The sequence below is a fragment of the Corapipo altera genome, unplaced genomic scaffold (assembly GCF_003945725.1).
Source record: "Corapipo altera isolate COAL_440 unplaced genomic scaffold, ASM394572v1 45, whole genome shotgun sequence".
Classification (NCBI taxonomy): domain Eukaryota; kingdom Metazoa; phylum Chordata; class Aves; order Passeriformes; family Pipridae; genus Corapipo; species Corapipo altera.
The window spans coordinates 22,326,053-22,344,835 of NW_020884877.1; the positions used below are offsets into that span (position 1 = coordinate 22,326,053).

An 18,783-nucleotide genomic window follows, 5' to 3' on the forward strand; every position below is an offset into this window, starting at 1 on the left:
TTTTCTATTATTAATTGGAAAAAAACTCTTTGAATATCTACATTTTAGAAGAAAATCCTTCTGCCATTCATGCATTTTAATGTTCAGAAACCAAATGTTAAAGATAATGAGTTTGTTGAGGTATTTAATGCTGATCGATTTGTTCTCTTAGATATGTAATTTATGATACAATAGCACATCTTGTGTCTCAGATGAGATTACCAAGAATGCTGCATCCTTTTGCTTTTATTCCATGGATTGAATTACTGTGGGCATATTAGATATGTGCAAGCTTCTCTGTTTTTCAGAGACATTCTAAAACAATCAAGCTTCAGTGGCAGCCCCTTCAGTCCATGCCCAACCAAAAATGGTGTGTTCTGTTTTGTTTCTAGATATTTGTCGCTAGCTAGAGTAACTCCATTCATTATTTCATGCAGGCCACCACCGAGCTTTCAGATGGCAGCAGCTTGTAGTCACTTGCTTGGGCCTGGGATGAATTCTCATTAACTGCTACAGTTACGGAGAAATATCAGCAGCACATGCATGAAGGTTCTTCTCTTCCTCTCTGAAAAGGTGACTGTGGTGTGCAAACAGGAGTGAAACCACCTGAGGTGCTCTGAGAGCCCTGTTGGTGTAGCTGATGGCACTGGCTGAGTTTTGAAAGGGGAAATGACCCAGGAAATGTCATACAGTAGTATGAGCAAGGATTGTGTGCCTAGGTCCTGATACAGGTTTTTCGGAGAGAACCTGAAATATGGGTCATGCATGCTGAGAAGGAACTGAGATGTCAGGCACTCTTGTGGGCAGATGTGGGATGCAGTCACTTAAAATCTCAAACCCCTTCCCTTCCAGCTTGAGGTCACCCTCGTTTTTTAAAGACATGGGAACAGGCCAGCAAGGGGAGAAAGAGCCTCCAGTGGCTTCAGCAAAGCTGCTGTAGCAGAGCACCCCACTTCCAGGATCAGAGCTCTCTTCCCTTCCACAGCACTACTGGGACCAAATGTGGCTCGTCCTCCCACAAGCAAACCCTGTGGCTGTGCCTGAGCCCACATCTCTCCAGGCACAGCCCCTCCCTGAGCCCCTGTGCAGAGGCAGGAACAGAAGGGCCCTTACAGCATCAGGTCAGCCTGAGAGGTTTGGGATCTCCGGTAAAGAAGTGGTGCCCAAGGTGCTGGTGCAGCCACCTGACTTGGCACACAGGCAGAGGCCAGGGGAGGAGATGGGGAGATGGGCACACTCTGCAAGCTGCTTTTTCCTCCCCGTGCCAAGCCATTGCCTTTGGGCTGGCTCGTGTCCCGCCTGCGTTGGCTCTGAGTAAATGTTAAACCCTTCGTGGGGCTGCCAAAGGGAAGAGAGTTTGAGGGGGGAGGAAGAAAGGAGTGACAGAGGCTGGATGGCATTTTCCTGGGGCTCTTGCACATCCCCAGGATACCTCTACCTGCTGGGAGGCCTTCATGTGACTTGGAAGAGTCACTGGTTTATTGTTGCCCTTTCCAGTTAAATTTCCTTTCCTTGTCAATCCTTGAGAAAAGCCTGTATGTTATGGCAGCTCTCAGGATAATGCCAAAACAGACATGTCAGCCAACAAAAGGAAAACAAGCTGCTGATCTAAGATTGCAGTGCTCAGTACATGCTCAGCTCAGTTGCTGTACTGAAGTCCTTTCCGAACAAACCTCCTCAAACTGGGAAATTCTTGTTCTTGGAGCAGAAATTCAAATCCTGGGCAACCCTCGAGGCTGGCTGAAGTGCTAGGAGATGACTGGGGCTTGTGGGATCATGTTCCTTGTTCAGAAAGGTAAGTTCTTTATTCAGTTTGAAAATACAAATACATATTTTAGATTTGTGAAAGTGGAGAAAACAAGCACATGCTGATAGGAAACAGAGCAGGCTTTATTTAAGTGGAAGAGTACAATCCTCTCTGTTTCCAAACAAGGGTCACGAATGGTCCAAATAACTCTTGTAGCTTTTTGCGAATTCATCTATAATTTTCCCATTGAATTCATGTGACAGCTACTTGTGAAGAGATGATGAAAAGTATCTGTAAACATTCTCACTTGAAATCCTTTATTCCTATGAAACTTTCAAAAAGCAATCTTTTCAAATATTCCGAAGTATTACACTTTCTAGTCGTTTCAGACAGCAGCATTTCTTACAGATGGCTGAAGTTCTGTCAGAAGGCCATATCTTAATAACTTCTATGGAAATAAATGCTTGGAACACTGGACAATATTATCTTTCAAAAAAACCACTTTTTCTTTTCAGCAAAGAAAAATTATACATGAACTCAAGATTTACTCAGATAGAGGGGAAATGTGTAATGATCACTACCTGAGTTGACAAAACAGAGAGATGGGAGTTGGAAAAGCAGAAATCCCTTTGTGGCTAAAACAGGAGTTACCAGTCAGAACAGCCCATGCTTTGTGCCACTCCTGTCAAACCCTCCTCTTTCTGTCCCCCCCACCCCGTTATGGTAAGTCAAACCCTTTTGATCCTGTGCTCAGTCATTAAAGCCAACACTCACTTGGCAATTCCTTTGTTCTTCCAGATATAATGTACTTCCTCTGGTCTAAGGCTGCAGATGATTTTCAGGGGGCACTCATGGTTTATATACAATCCTTTAATATCTTCTAGATTTCACTCGCTAACTTGTTTATTTGGTTTCTGTGGTGTTGTAAGGCTATCTCTTGTTGCAAATATATTGTGCAAATAACACTCAAGAAAACAAAATCTTAAAAAGCTTAGAGAATGTTGCCATTAAGATTGATCAAATCCCTCAAATGTGACCGTATTTCCCTTTAATGCAAGTGCAAAATGAGCAAGCTTTGACCCTGAAATGGCAGCTGTGGAGCCAGTAGGGGTTACTTGTAGTTCTGATTTTCAAGGCAGCATCAGCCACTGCAATTTGAAAGGATATGAACTGACCAGAAGAAAAGTAACAAAAAGAGCAGCATTCCAACAAGCTCTTCTCAGAAATCACAACTTACATGCAAGTTGTGACTTAAATATATGTTGGGTTTCGTTAACATTGTAAAAAATCTGTTCACAGCAAGTATGAGAAGGTTTAATTATTTTTTTCCCAAGCATGCTGATAGGAAGCTGAAGACAGTTGCAAGCAGTTGGTTTTCCACCTACTGCCACGGTGGTGGAAATTTATTCTTTCACTTTGTAATCAAAGCAATCACAAGCTATCGAACTCCATTTGTCTGAAGGAGATCTCAGCGAAGCTGGACAAGGGTTTGCCCCCGATGAGCAGCAGGGTGTTGGTGCGGCTGCCGAGTTCATCCCCGGCGGTCGCACACCCACAGTCACTTCCCTCCTCTTCACCCACAACCTGAGCGGCAGTCAGAGTCCCTCTCTCTGAAGAGGGAAACAGAGGGAGAGACTTGTCCTTCGTCAAAAGGCTTGTGTCTCTGTTTGGGTCCAGTTCTGCCTCTGAGGTGGTCTGAAATGCACGGAAGCCCACTGGCTCCAGAGGCAAGCTGAAGGTTTTCATTTCAATGGCGTTGCTCTCCTTGCTGCCAAATGCCCCGTCTGTGGGCCGCTGGCGGAAGTAGTTGCCAAAGCGAGTGTGCCTCGGCATGGGCACCAGCTGGCCATGGTCCTTCTGATCGTTCTTCCAGTGGCTGGGGGATGTATTAGTGAAATCTGAGGTAGTTTGGAAATCAACACCAATTCCTAAGATGCAGTGATACATTTTAGGAGGAAAGTTTGCAGTACTACTAAGCTTCTTCCATGTCTGTGTATGGAAATGATACTTCCAGAGGTCATCACTAGGACTGGAATTTGAAATCCCTCCACCAAAAATCAGCATAGAGTCTTTGCAGACTATTGAAGCATGACCTACCGCTGGAGGAGGTCCTTGGCTAAATATAAGAGAAAGCAGCAGTTAAGAGGAGACCAACAAGAAACTTAACACTGATTTTAGCCTCCGTTTTCCTTTTGGCTCAGAAGAATGGCTGCTGAACAGCTGCATTGGGACACCAGAATTACACTGCTGACAGCTGCATCAACGCATTGCCAATAGCTCTTCTGAGCAAAGCCAACTGGAGCCCCAGGGATGGCAGCAGCACCATATCTTGATCTGAACAATTCCTACATCCACCAAAAGGGCACCACCTCCCCCTCCACCTGCGTGCAGTATCAAATGATAAGATAAATTCTGTCTTTCTCTGCTCATGTAGTATAACACATAAAATAGTTTACCTTGTTCTGATGTTGGACCAGCTGCTGCTTACAAAGTCCCACTTCCACAAGTCCTTCTGTTCACTCAGCCCCATCAGTCCTCCGAAGAGGTACATTCCAGTACGATAAACCACTGCGGAATGGCCATGCCGAGGTCCTGGACCAGTGCTGTGAGATGGGCTGGAAACGCACAACCACTTTCCTGTATCTGAAAGAAAATACTAATTTATAGATGGTTCAGATTTAGTTGAGTATTTGAGAAGGGATTTGTTTCAAGAAAAAAGTAACTATTCAATTGGAGAATAAAGGTTTCTGCTCTGAGCTTATTTCAGTATGAGTTAAAAGCTTAAATTCTGACACTGAAAAAGTGCATTTAAAAAAATCAGTTTTGAAATAAACTTTTAATGAAAATGTCAGATGCTATATGACAGATGCCATGGAAATTTTATTTACAGAGCAGTTTTTCCTACGGCTTTTTCAATTCATTAACTCTGACACAGAAAGATACTTTCCTGGCTGTAAGAGGGGAAAAATCAGTCAACAAAAACTTCATTAATGTCTGTGCTTATTCTCCCTGTGAGGGAATGAAGGATGAGATAAACCCATCATTTGTTTCAAAATAATGACAAAATGGCCACCAGATAACAAAAGTTATCCATTTAAGAAGTCTCTGGGAATCATCTGGTTTGCAACACCAGATTGGTGATGAATATGCTAATGAAAGCATCTCCTGAAAGGTTGGGCTCCCCACGGTCAGTCTGAGATTTGAGACTCAAAAGATGGCATTAACAGGCTGAAGTCAGGGTCTCTGCTGCTCCTGAAAGTTTTTAGTAATCCCTGAAGAATTTAGTGAATAATGAACAAAACATTATCCCTGATTTTCCTCTAAAACTGGCAAATACTGTAAAATTTCTTCCAGTGTAATAGTCTAATTTCAGCCAGGTATTAATTGAATTGACAGAATTCATAATTAAATGCTGCCAAACAGCAGCCAAAACTAATTTACAGCATTTCTACTGATAAGAATTTTCCTAATAGGGAAGGCCATGCTCTCCTGCAGCAGTTGTTGTTTTATACTGGTTCAAAACCTTATCCTAGTTTTTTAACTTACCAAAATGGAAAGTCCAAAATTCCTGCGAAATGCCTTTGATGCCGAAGTATCCCCCGAAGATATACATGCTGGAATGGTACACTACTGCACTGTGACCTTTTCTGTTAGCTGGCACCAAGCTCTAAAACAATTTAAGACAAAAGCCTGTTAAGTCATATCAGTAGCAATGTCAGTCTTGGAAATATACTTTTTTTTTTCCCCACAAATGACCCTGCAGTCCCAAACTTTCTCTTGACTCCTCCACCACAGGTAACAAGAGCAGTAACTGTGTCACATCTTAATAATTTTTTGTGTGTAATTTCAAGGTGTAGAAACATTTTGAGGACAAAGTTTCAGTAGCAAAAAATGAGTGATTCTTTACATGTAGTGATATAAAACCAATCTCAAAAGACCAAGACATAAACACTTCCACTCAGGTTTCAATTAGAAGTGGCAGCAAGTTGGTGAGTCCACGTGTTCAGACTGAAGAAATGAAAAATGCTGCAGCACTTCACATTCCAAAATGTATTAGTGTGACTGCCAATCTGTTTTCACAACCCTACTTTTAAAAGCACAGGCTTCACGTATGGTTGCAATATTCCATTTAAAATTAGTATTCTTGATAAGGATTTCAGAAAAACAGAAGCAGCAGCAGAGAAGAGGACTTAACTTCTCATATACGACTTAAAATTTAAGAGCAGTATTTTTAAACACTGTTTTGAAGAAGGAAAAAGCCTTAGTTATTGAAAGTGCAAAGAAATAAAGTATAGCCACATGTCTCTGAAGAGATGAGATTGGAACTGTTTGGGGGAACATATTTCAAAGCAATCTGTTTAATCAACAAAGCAACAGGCATTTGATTCACACATTCCCCACTTCCTGGCTCCTTACCTCCTTCTCTGCTGGTACGTTACGGCACTCTGTCCATCTTGTGGAATCTAGGGGATTGATTTAATAAAGCGCAGTTTAGTTCCTGGACCACAAGAGGACACTCCTCCAACAGTAATTTTTCAAATTACAGATCTAATTTTCAAGTAAGTCTCATCCTGGCGTTTTCTACTGATAAGGCTGAAGAAATCTGCTCCCTGCTAAGACAGCAGCACCAAGAGACTCGCAGGAGACACAGTTGGAATGATTTTCCTGTATCCTTATCTGATATTGAATCATAGAGGTACCATACTGTATTCCTGTTTCCTAAGGCTAAATTTCAGAATGCAGAAATAACCTGTGATTTTCAGCATTATCTGAACTTGCAGGACTCCCAGATTTCCTGATGAACATATGGCTTCTTCTACTTATCCTTAGGACAACAGCATTATTCTTTCTTGTTCTTTTTCATAGATCCCCTAAGGGTAGCACCCAAATAACAGTCAGAAATCACAGATTTGTGATCACCATGAAGGAGAGGAAATATCAGGTACCCAGCACCAGAGGAAGAATGAGAAAGCAGTGAAAGCTTGCATTCCTTAAAGCTATACTTGCCAAAGGATTTTAAATAATAACTATGAAAAAGCTAGACGCACAACACATTTTGAATAACTCATTCCCAATTTTCACTGATAAATAATGTGAGTAATAAGATGCTTTCTCCTTTAAGATATGTTCTATCTGAGGCTCTCTGTTTTTCCAGCAGGTATCTCAGACAAATGGTGGAAAACATAAATGAAGGATTGAAAAAAACCCATTGACTTAAGTTTACGTAGTGAAGTAGCAAAAGAAGCCAGGAAACTTAAATCTTGGTCTGGTCACAAGATTTACCAGGTCAAGAAGAGCTCAGTATCTCTCTCTTTTCTCCTCCATCTGACATCAAAATAAGCAGCCATTACTATACGCAGGATTTCCAAAGGGAGAACACAATCATGTATGACATTGCTATTAAATTCAAATGCTGCACTGCTTTTATTAGAATACACACTTAAGACATCCCAAATGTGTGTTCTTATGAGAAGAAAACCTGTGTTATAAAATGTTGATGGTAATTTCCCACCTTCTTATTTAATTATACTTGATTTTTCCTGCTCCAGCTTATGTGTTTCTTTAAAATTACAAAATGAGATATACTGCTTTCTTCCGTAATGAAACAAAGGGCTTGGTTTTTAAAATTCATGTAACATTAAAAAATTAAATACTATATGAATTATTGGGTTTTATGATCAAATTGTAAACTTCAGAAGGAGGCAGGAGGAATGGAAATTCTGAGACCTTAAAATACATAAAACTTTCACATTCAATTCTGTAATTGAAGTAAGAGGTGACTTTTTGATAGCTTAACAACCTAATTTTAGGGGGAAAATATGCACACAGTATTACACACATTACATCTTGTAAAGCTTGGGGAAAGGCTATGCTACAAGCAGCAGAAAACAGTTTGGTTCTTACTGTTTATTAGTATCTATGGACTTGGAATATCCCACGGAAAAAACTGGTTATTGTGTATCATACCAATGTCATATGTCCAGAGAGGAGGTTTTGCTTGTGTGAAAGCAGAATCCACCATCCCACCAAAAATATACAGGTTGCCCTGCAAAATGAAAAATATTTGTCACTGAAAATAATTTTAAAAACAATTCCTAAATGAAAAGGCTGCTATCACCAAAATATAATTAACAATAATGTGTATGATGATCTGTTAATAATTAAAGAGGCAATCCCAAAAAGCCACCAACTTTTAATTTTGTCTTTATTCTCTCCCAGTAGGAAACCCTGATGAATATTCTGCTGTTCTAACGGGGACAGCATTCCAGAACCACTTACTTCCTTGTCAGCCTGGGACAGCTTCAAGGATGTGGATCTGGAGCTCTCTGACTCATTGCTCAGGTAATATTAGATTTTGCATGTTTATAGAAATATTTCATTGCATTGCAGCTCCTGATATACTAAATTCTGTTTTCCCCTCAGAGACATGGCTGTAATTCTTATTTGCCTTCACTCCCCCGTCCCTCTTCTATGCAAGCTCTTAAGTGAATGTTTTTATGCCATAGCTGATCATGCAAATGAATTCAGAGCAACTGTTACAACTGTACAGCTAAGTCAAAGAATGTGCTGCCAAGGTCTTTATCTTGTATTACTGTTACATACTGAGAACTGACTGAGGAAATTACTGTCACTTTATTCAGAAAGATTCCAAAACACTGGTACAGCTACATCCAGAACTGCACCAACACAAAAATATTTTCTGGGTATAGTATTTCAGTACATAATAATCTATGGCATTTTATTGCATTGTATAGTAGGAAATAAAATGTGAGGATATGGATAATATAAATCTTGGTCTACTACCTTATAAGCCACCATTGAATGTTCTTCCAATTCTTCTGGGCCATCTCCTGAGCAATCCAGCATTTCCCATTCATTTTTTGCTATAAACCAAAGCTGAAGTTAAGTGGTGCCCTTGACATAAACATTTGAGAAAAGGTGAAAAGATGAGCTTTGAATGTGGCTGTGCTGCCAGTTCAATGAGGAAAATGAAGTGGTTTGTCATTTCCTCTCTGTTAGTTCAGAAGAAGTTCCCAAAAGTTAAATATATGCATTTTTCTATTTAGCAAACTTAAATGTAATAGAAATTGATGTTGTTACTGCTTGTATTTTAATTGTTATTACGTCAAAACTCAACAAGTCTATGATAATGAACTCCAGGAAAATTCTGGGTTATTTCAGAAACAACAACTGTACAAGTCAGACCACATATTAAGTCAAATAAAACAAAGGGTCATACTTGATAGTGCATTGTTAGTATAAACCTACAAGGTATTGTATTCATGTGTTGCCTTTGTGCTCTTTTACATGCATAAAATATTCCTGCACAAGAGAGTCAGGAAAGCTCTTTGATATCCCTTGCTAGAACCACGATATTTTAAATGACTCAGTATTTCTGGTCAAGAAAAAAAAAAAAAAAAAAACAAAAAAAAACCCAACAAAACAAAAGGAACTGAACTAAAATCTAAACTTTCTGAGACACTTGCAACAGGAACGAACACATACCATCTGCCCAATGAACAAAATGCAGTTTATCCATTATTTTTATGGAGATACTTTAAATGGGAATAATCTGATAACTGTGGAGTATCCCCAATTTCATGATGACTGGATGTAGAATCTCTAATCCTGACACACAGGTGAAGGGACCAACTCACCGATGTTGTAGCGCCAAAAATCCCTCAGACTGGTCATGTTCCGCCCTCCATGGAGATAAACAAACCCTCTGCAAACGACACAGGCGTGTTTATATCGATCGCAGGGACAGGGCTTCTGCTGGGGGGCAGATTTCCAGCCACAGTGTTCAGTTTTTCCTTTCATGCTGACAACTAGGATCTTATCCAAGGATCAACTTGTAAAGGGCAGCCATGTCAGAGGAGGTTCCCAAAACATCAGGGACAGGGCTTGAACCCTGTTTGGTCTGCAAAAAGACAAAAAGTAATTTAAAGGTTAAAAAAAAAAAAAAGAAAAAAGAAAGATAGAAAAAAAGAAAAGTCTCTGCCTTGCAATAAAATATTACCATGTTTTCTTTTCAGTCCCATCAAAAGCAACATGACAATTTTTTCCATGTGTGATAATACACTAACTTAAGTAAAGCATCTGAAATTCTGACTCTCAGAGTCTTATATCCGTGAGGCTGGGACAGGAATATTACTGGAGCTGAAAGTTTTCCAAAGAATATCAGTGAGCTGAAGAGATAAACTCCAACACCCTAGGTTTGTGATATGGTAGAAACGAAGGCTTGGTCTTTTTTTACTACTAAAATATTTAAAAAAAACATGTCCTTAAAAAAAATAATTGAAAGAGTGAATATTAGAGATAAAAGTAATGCATTAGCAGGTGTCCAGAATTTGTGTAGACTTTTATGTCTAAACCTGCTGAAATGAGGATGGATCTGGAAAAAATGACACTAGCCCTTCCCATGCCACAAGATGTCACTGTGTTCTGTGAAGACACAAATACCAGGAAAACATTCCTCTAATAATCTGCTTCAAAAGAGTGGCTATGATATATTTTAACGTAGATTATTTTACAAAGCAAACACACACAAAAAAAATCAGCATTAGAGCAAATACTGCGATTTGTGTTGGTAGTGTGTCTGAGGAGACACATGTCACCAAATGAGGTGACAAAGTCTCCCAGTTCCAAGACTCTTCCAGTGAAAGCCACATTCCAGCTGCATTGAGAACCTAGGATGGAAATAGATAGGTGAGAGTCTGTCAGTATGGACACATGGTTAACTCTTCAGTACTGCAAAGTAATGCCTGTTCTTCCACAGTTACAGTGTTTTCCATACTTAACTTCTCTGGTGTATGTAGGCATGTATTTAGAATCCCAGTGGATAAAGTCATAGATAAAGTCACAGCTCACCATAATGATCATGCAGCAAATCCATGCTTTTGATTGAAGACTATTTCCAGGGTAAATGTGAAAAACCTGTGCCTACTTGGCACAATTATTTCTAAATAAATTAATTTAAAAAAAACGCAAACAAGCAACACAGCAGAAATACCAAATTTGCCCTGGATATACAGCAGTAAAACCATTTACATCCACAGAGAACGTTCATGTCAGCTGCTGCCCATGGCCTTATAGAGCAAAGCAGTGACAAAGGCTGGAAATTTTCCCAGCAAATCCAGCAACGTCCAAGGAGGTAAAATGAAACCCTCTTCTTCTGATCTATATGCAAGTGTTTTTACTAGACACTCCACCACAGTGTGACTTCAGACATATGAACTGTGCCTTGAAGTTCATTGTGTAAAACTATATTTAGCCACACATATGCCAGGGAAGGCCAACATAAGCCCTGTTTGCCCTGTGTGTGTCTGATTTCAGGGAAAGGGGTGGAGAATACGAAGTATTTACATCTCCATCAAAAGTTGCTGTGTTATAAAAAAGAATGAGCAGTGTTCTCTTGGAGTCAAAGATGAATGAGCAGTTAAATACAAAAGAAAAAAGCTACAAAATATTTCTGTTCCGTAGAACAGTTTATATGTTTATACGTTCATAAACATGCTGAGTAACAGCTACATAACCCTTTATTTATTTTTCTATGTACTTCTATGATAACCCTTCCTTTTATTTTTCTCTTGGAATCCTGCATGTTTTCTCTTTCACTGCTGCACTGAAAGCAAGATTTTTATTTTACAGAGTTTTCAGTACTCTGCCTCTGTGCCAACATCCCTTGTTTGGAAGGGATTATATATCAAGCAGCACAACAGCATACCCCCTTCTTCAAATGTTTTCTCCTGTGTTCAAGTATTCCCTTGTTCCTGAAAGCCTGGATTTGTCCTAGGCAAATTCACAAGCTATCCTTCCCTCCATCCATAACAACGAGGCTCTCTGTTGTCCCTTCACACCACCTCCTTCCTTGAGGCTGTAGCAGATGAGTACTGGCAGATCAGCCCCAACATGACTGCCCCCATTTGCTGCTCCACCAGGTGTAGAAGCAAGGTGTGTATCCAAAACTCAGCCGCTCCAGTTCACAGCTGCCCTGTACAGTGGCCATTCCCACTTGGGAAGTAACTGTCAGCAAAGTGCCAACATAAAATCTGGGGAGAAAGAAGGAAGACCTATACACCACAGTCTACCTGCTTAAGTGGTAATTTATCTAACGGTAACTTCTAAGTCCAGGGCAAGTTGTACATAATTTGAGGAAAAACAAAGATTGCAGTAAAACAAGCTAATACAGAAGATAGTCATATTTCATATTAATATGAAATTAATGTATCTAAGTTCATTTATCATCCAATTTATCTCTGAAATTTATCATTTGTAAGACTGGAATGTATTCAGCAACAAAAAGATGCTGGAAATCTCTTGCAGCATTTTTTGGCAAGATTAACTACCCAATTTTTGTTATTTTTTTTTTATGCAAACCAGTATTGTAAGCTATTACAGTAAAAACTGAAGTCTATTCTTTGTATTTTCTCTGAAAGGATACAAAGATGGGCAGCGTTTACCAACGTGTGCATTTCTCATTTCCAGGGGAATTAGCAGCTATGAAGTAGTGACACATTACAGGTGTGTAAGTCCATAATGCTTTCTGGCATGAAATTGAAAAGGGAAAAGCAGCTGAAGTCATGAAACACAGATTCTCCCCCTAACTCTGCCAAGCTTCTGTGTAACCACAGCCAATTCATTTACTTCCACAGCTAAATGGGGACGGTCACTTCCTTAGTACAGCACTTCAAATTTGCTGATGTAGTGCTGTGTGACAGTGCCAAGGTATTACTATTATTGATATAATTTACTGTGAGAAAGGTGATAGGTTATTAATACTTTAGAAAAAAAGTAAAATCGGCTTGCCCCTTGAGGGATTTTTTCCTCAGCTATAAAGCATTATCCCTCTTCCTACATATTTCTGCCTGTTATTCTTCCTACAAACCTTGCCTTCTATTATACAAACATTCAGAGAAGAAGACAGCCCTGATTTCCTATAGTAGAATAGCAACAAAATCCTGTCTAGTTGTTTATCTACCCCAGCTGAACTCTGTGTAAGGCAGGAATGCTGGATGGGGTAACAAAAGGCCGATCGGGGATGAACTGAATGTGTGTCTCCTCCCAGTCGCACCTTTTGAGCATCGACTAACCCTTGGGAATCATGGCCATTTACTCTCAGCTGAATCATTCTTGGAAGCAGACCTACACTCACTAACACTCAGTTAACAAACTGCTTCATTTCAGAGTTGGGGGAAAAAACCCCACGAAGTCAATCATGAATCTTGCCTTTCATCACTGGTATTTTAAAATGCAAACGTGACTCCTGGACTGCCTTTCTATAGAACCAGGCTCACCAGAGTTCATCTACTGTCAGCCTTAACAGTGCCATTTCCAAAAGAAAACTGCAACTCTTCTGAGAACAATGTCACCAGGGATGTCCTCTGTGTCATGCAACACTGACCTCAGCTTCAACTTGCTACAAAATCAGTTATCCAATAGGAAGCTCTAACTTCAGCAGAATTAAAAAAAAAAAAATATACAAAAAGACAACTCAGAACATTTTTATCCAACTATTTTTTTTCCCCGAAACAGCTGTAGCACACACAAAAATGTCTGCTGCTCTCCAAACTCTTCTGCCATTTCATTCTAAAAATAGCTCCTGTGCAATCAACCCCAATTGTTAAAGGGCTAGAGGAGCTGTGAGTCGAGGGCCTGGAGAGATGCAATTAGCACAGTAACTATAGCACTGAGTGCGTATCAATTAATGGCGCCCCACTACTGTTTCATAATACAAATAATTCAGGAAATGTAGCAAGACAGGAATTACATCAGGAAATGTAGTTTATATGATCATTATATAATTATTTATATTTCTGTAAGATGTGGTTTCTCAGACAAATTATTTATTTATTTAAAGTATTGCTTAAATAGATCTTCATTAAAGCTTTTTTCTGCCTCAGCCCCCTGATTCATTTCCATCTGTTTTCAATATACTCAGAAAAGTTTCATTTTTAAAATGATTGAGCCTTTTGAAATATAATGAGATAAGAAACCACTCATATTGGGGTGGGGAAAAAAAAGGAAATCTTGTTCTGTTTTGGAGATTTTTTGTTAATGACCCAGTTTTCTGAACTCAAGCCTTGAACCTCTCCATGCATTTTCTTACTGGGCAACTTGATGTTTTACTGCTCTTCAAAAACAATAACAGATCTTCCTGTTTGTACTTATCATAGAAACCCTTCCTGTGGTGCTTTTATTGTAATGCTTGTTCTATTAGGACTGCCTGCATGAATGAGGAAACTTTGACTGAGGACTTGCAAGGTAGTTACAAAGTTTTAAAAACACACCCAACTTGTTTAGAATAGTTTAAAAAATCCAGGCTTTTTTTCAGTATATCATGTTTACTTGCAATGCTTTTACTATATGTGTGATAAATTTTAGTATCCTCAGGTTTGCTATTTTATTATTTCCTGAACTCAAAATGCTATGAACTGTGTCTAGGGTGGGGTTTTTTGGTTTGGGTTTGGTTTGTTGTTTTTTTTTTTTCAAAATACAGGAACTAATTTTCAGAGAAGCTCAGCTTTAGAGTTTCAATCTAGAAGTCTGAATGGCTCTAAGACCATAGGGTATCTGTAATATTTCTGTATTATTAGGATTCTGAATTGAAATAAGGGCCTGGCTTTGCTATGTGTTGTAAAAAAAATGCAGTTTCTACATGTCTGAGCTTTCAACTGAAGCATTGAAGACAAAAGGAAGGAGATGGAAAACAATATTGCTCCTTACAGGGAGAAGCTGAAGGACAAAAAGAGGGTTTGTAAAATAACAAATCAAAGCAGGGGACACGGCTCCATCCCGATTTCAGGGTTCAGAAGAATTACAGTTACTTTCAAGTAAAACAGTAACAACCCTGCTGTTTGTTTAGAGTGGAGATATTAAAAATTTACAGAAAAACTGTGAGGCATTTATGTTGAATAGCTCTAAGCTGAATTTTAAAGTTTAAGGTAGTATTCGCAAACATTATCTAGGGCTTCAAAATGCTTTTTGAAGTGAGCAGGTATTTTAAAGGGCGTGACTCTTCTGAAACAGCCACATATAATTACAGTTTCTATATGCAGTAAGCCTCTGTATGTAACTGCTACTTCTGGAGTCCTACCTAGGGCACGGGCATCTTCACTGCAAAACAGACAAGAGTATCACGGATCTCGCCCTGAGAAAAGCTCACTGCCTGTTTCTGGAGCTCTGCAGGCAAGGTACTGCATTTCTTTAATTCAGATCACATTAATATTACAGCTCTAATTTTAAAAGTTCATAATAGATTTATATGTTTGCATATCATTCCAAAATGAATTTTTGCAAATTGACATTGCTAATATATTGTCCTTTGGGTTTTTTCTAGAAGCTTTCACCCAGAAAAGAAAATCTTTTGCAGTCAGCAGTGCTGTGTAGCACTACTTCATCTCTACTACCAAGTGAGTTCTTTAGTATAATAAATTAACTTATTAAATAAAGAAGTATAAGTATATCCAGTTGTATGTTCTATGTGCTAAGGATATTTCTAATTTTTAATGAAACAAATACAAAAATACAAACTTGGAGCAATACAGTAAATATTTCATCTATTTCCCAAATATGGTGGAGGAGGTAGTAACTGGAAAAAAGAAATTCAATGTTTAAAATATTTCTGGGATTGTTACATTTTTATATACACCTCTAGTATATGAATCAGAAAATTACCTTTGCCACAGTATTGAAATATATTTTATGGTACAGACAAAAATAGATACATCTATACCACCTTAATTTCCTTAGTAACTTAAAATTTCAGTTGTTGGTGAGTTTGGTTTGTTTGTTTGGTTTGTTTCATTTTTTAGAATGAGGCTTTTTAATAAATAAAAATCAGTATATACAGTTTTGATTAATAGATCTCCTTAGGTAATCTGTTAATTATGATTTCCAGCACTGCAATAATCATTTGACTGCAATTCAATTTTGAATGAAGTTTCTGAGAAAGAGCTTCCCTAAATACACATCCATAGGTGGCAAAAGTATAGCATGTGATGGATATATAAATCCAGGGCACCAGCCATGCCTGATCAAAAGTTTATGCTCATAATCAAAGACTGTATGGGGGGGGGGGGTTTGGTCCTTATTAGAATATTTACTTCAGGAATCTAATCTGCTTTTCAGATCTTATTTAGGATCCTGTTTAGGATCCTCCATCCATAGGCAGAACTCAGTCTCTGTTGTGGTCTTGCCACATAGCTGGGATGGACACCCTGACTGTAAAGTGTTCCTGCAGGAAGACGGCTCTTCAGGAGTTACTGGAGACAAACAGGTGATTTTTCATGCTCTAGATATGACAGAGGGAGGAAATAGAGTTCCTGGTTCTCACATTTTAAGATAAAAGAAATGAGAAACTCCTGCCATGATCATAGTGCAGTCTCAAGATGTATTTGGCCTTTTACCCTTTCCTTGGAAGTAATTTGTCCTGTCACCACTGGAACAGGTCATTTCAATACAGGGGTCATCACCCCTTCCCCTGGAAATAGCAGTTTTCAATGTTCCTAGAAGGCATCATTTAGGGCTTTCACAAAAACTAACCAGCTGGGTTCTTTCAAGATCCAGTAGGCAGATGCCCTGGAGATTGAATGTAATAAATCTGTCCTTAGGTGTGACTGAATGCATCTTCTTGACAGCTTGTGACCTGCTGCTGAAACAACTTCAAAATACTTTATTTCCTAAGGGAGGCTCTACTCATAGTAATGCACAATATTTTCTAGGTTAGGAAGAAAGACTCTGGTTGACAAAAGGAATCAGTGGCTGCCCAGCCTGCCTTCTCTCCTCAGGCACAAATTAGGATATTAGAGTATATACTTGACAGCTGAGAGCATATCAGTGAAAAGCTATTATCTTCCATTAAAAGCAAAAAGTCTGCACTGAATTTTACTTATTTGTTCTTTCTATTCCCTGACTGAGGAAAAGAAGCATCTAATAAAACATTCACCCACACTTAAAACTTAATGCCACACTTCATGGAAGATAAACATTTGCGTTTTTCTTGTCCCTGAGACATTTTGCCCTTAGACAAACATGTATCAATGAGATAGAGAAGACATACAAGGCTATGAGAATAGCAGAAGCTGTAGCTTGAAGAAATATGAAGGAGGAAAGAGAGGGCATTTGGCAATAAGAATAATAAAATGTTCCAGCTGGCAAATATTAAAACATCCAGATATCATGTTAGAATCAGTATGAATTTAGATTACACTGTATGGGAGAAGTCATGAGAGACTTGTGTGAGAAAGACTCAGATGGCACAACTGGAATGACTGTCAGTCATGACTGGAGGAAAAGCTGAGTACAAAAAGATCTTTTATAGGGAAGATGAATTTACACAGTCAGGTGAAAGATGGTTGCATAAAAACAGATGATACAATTGCATAGCTGGAATAGATTGCATAGAGAGGCATAGCTGGATTTTAGTTTGGCAAGGAAAACAAAGGTGTCAGTGGACAAACAGTAATAATAACCGTGATGGCTCACAATAACCTTGATGCCAACAGTTACTGGGCTGCACCAGCAAATGGAAAAAACCCAAACCCACATAATTTCAATATATAAAGGAGACAAAAAGCATATGAGTAACTTTACACATACACGTTGTCGCTCCAAATTCAAATGGAATTACTCATGTGAATAAAACCAGTGATATGCATGAGCCTGAACAATGTAGCCTAGATACCAGAGCAAAAGAAGGACCAACTCTTTTGTCAGAAGCCTGAAAAAATGTTTTGCAAGCTGTGTTCATATTCAGACTCCAAATGACAGGGTCCATTTTGGACTGGAGTCTGGCTTTCTGAAAAATTCTCACTCCCAGATGACATGGTCCAGTATTCATCCCAAGCCAGATGCACATTGGTTTGGGTTTTGGATGGTTGCATTTCTTTGTTTGTCTTTTGCTCGGTAGAAGGCATTTTGTGCTTTATGCTCGTTGATTGTAGAAAAGGGAATGAGCAAAAGCAGGGTGGTGAATCTCCTAAACTGGAAGCAAGGAAAAGAGCTCTGGCTGTCCCTACCACGGACCTCCTGCGCAGCACCGGGGAAGTCGCAGGTCCCTCTCCCCAGCGGTGTCGTTGCTGCTGAGCGCTGAGGCCGCTTCCTTCCTTTCATGCGCTTTGTTTCCTTTCGTACCTTAGGATGGAAACGACTTTGTGCCCAGCTGCGCACAGCTGTGCCCCTGCCCCGCTGCACGGCAGTGCCGCTGTGTGCACTGGCGGGCTGTCTCGGTGCTCCCTGGGATGCTGGGCGTGCATGGATGCTCTCAGAGCCCTCACCGCCTTTCCCCTGCTCCTCCCGGCGGAGCTCCGGCCGCCCGGGCGCTGCTGCTGCTCCTCGGCGGGCACTGGGCGGGCTCTGAATGCTGCGGGGGCCACTGGGGCCACCGCCCGCGGGCAAGGCCTCGCCGCCCTCGCCTCTGATCCTCTGCTCCCCACCACGGCTGGGCTCGTCCTGACAGGGACGTGCGGAAGGGGAAGTAAAGAAAGAAATACAGAATCCCGTGAGCCGGCGTGCGGCCGGGAGCTCACCCAGCCCGCGGCCGCCCCTCGGCTCTGCCCGCACAGGGCACCCCCCGCCCCAGGCGCTCAGCCCACCCCGGGGGCGAGGGGGGATCCCCGGCCGCGGGCCCTCCGCCCCGCGGGTCCGGGAGCCGCCGGCAATGACCCCCCTCCCCGGGGCACAGCCGGGCGCCTCCTCCCTCCCCGGGCTCACCCTCCCCGGGCTCACCGTCCCCTCCCGCGGGCCGGCGGGGGCGCGGCCGCTGCCCGGAGCCTGCGCGGCGCTGGGGCCGCTCGGGCGGTGATGCTGCCGCGGGTCCCGCGGGCGGGGACGCGCTCGGGGCTGGGACACGGCCGGACCTGCCCGGCGGCGGGTCCCCGGCGGGGGAGGCTGTGCCCGGGAGGCTTGGGGTCCTGCGGGCTCTGTGCCTTGCCGGGAGGAGCGTGCCGTGGTCGTTCACTGCCCTGTTAGTCATGAAGAACGTATACAATCTCGTTTCTGGCCTGAATGCAGCCGGAAACAAACATATATATATATATATATATATAAATATTTTT

At 40.8% G+C, this 18,783-nt stretch overlaps 1 protein-coding gene across 6 annotated transcripts; it reads right to left on the minus strand.

The window, feature by feature from the left end:
- Positions 1-1,848: 1,848 nt before the first annotated feature.
- Positions 1,849-18,473, minus strand: LOC113944007 (tip elongation aberrant protein 3-like). Of its 6 annotated transcripts, none has more exons than XM_027636536.1 (9): positions 18,455-18,473; positions 17,753-17,860; positions 9,385-9,647; positions 8,531-8,610; positions 7,694-7,772; positions 6,143-6,189; positions 5,273-5,393; positions 4,183-4,369; positions 1,849-3,842 (listed from the first exon to the last, which is right to left on the minus strand). In XM_027636536.1, exons 3-9 carry the CDS (start codon positions 9,545-9,547, stop codon positions 3,158-3,160), a joined length of 1,362 nt encoding a protein of 453 aa, XP_027492337.1. In that variant the 5' UTR covers positions 9,548-9,647; positions 17,753-17,860; positions 18,455-18,473; the 3' UTR covers positions 1,849-3,157. The 6 variants fall into 6 exon arrangements, with proteins under 6 accessions (XP_027492337.1, XP_027492336.1, XP_027492341.1 ...); XM_027636535.1 differs by lacking the exon at positions 18,455-18,473 and adding an exon at positions 18,004-18,270; XM_027636540.1 differs by lacking the exon at positions 18,455-18,473 and having other exon boundaries at positions 1,849-3,602; positions 17,753-18,270.
- Between the last annotated feature and the right edge of the window lie 310 nt (positions 18,474-18,783).

Excerpts from the sequence above, each read along its gene's own strand:
- LOC113944007 (XM_027636536.1), bottom strand. The coding sequence starts at position 9,547 with ATGAAAGGAAAAACTGAACACTGTGGCTGGAAATCTGCCCCCCAGCAG. Across the intron at positions 7,773-8,530 it reads ATTCAATGGTGGCTTATAAG|GGCAACCTGTATATTTTTGG; the intron begins GTAGTAGACCAA and ends TTCATTTTGCAG. Across the intron at positions 4,370-5,272 it reads ATTTTGGACTTTCCATTTTG|ATACAGGAAAGTGGTTGTGC; the intron begins GTAAGTTAAAAA and ends ATTTTCTTTCAG.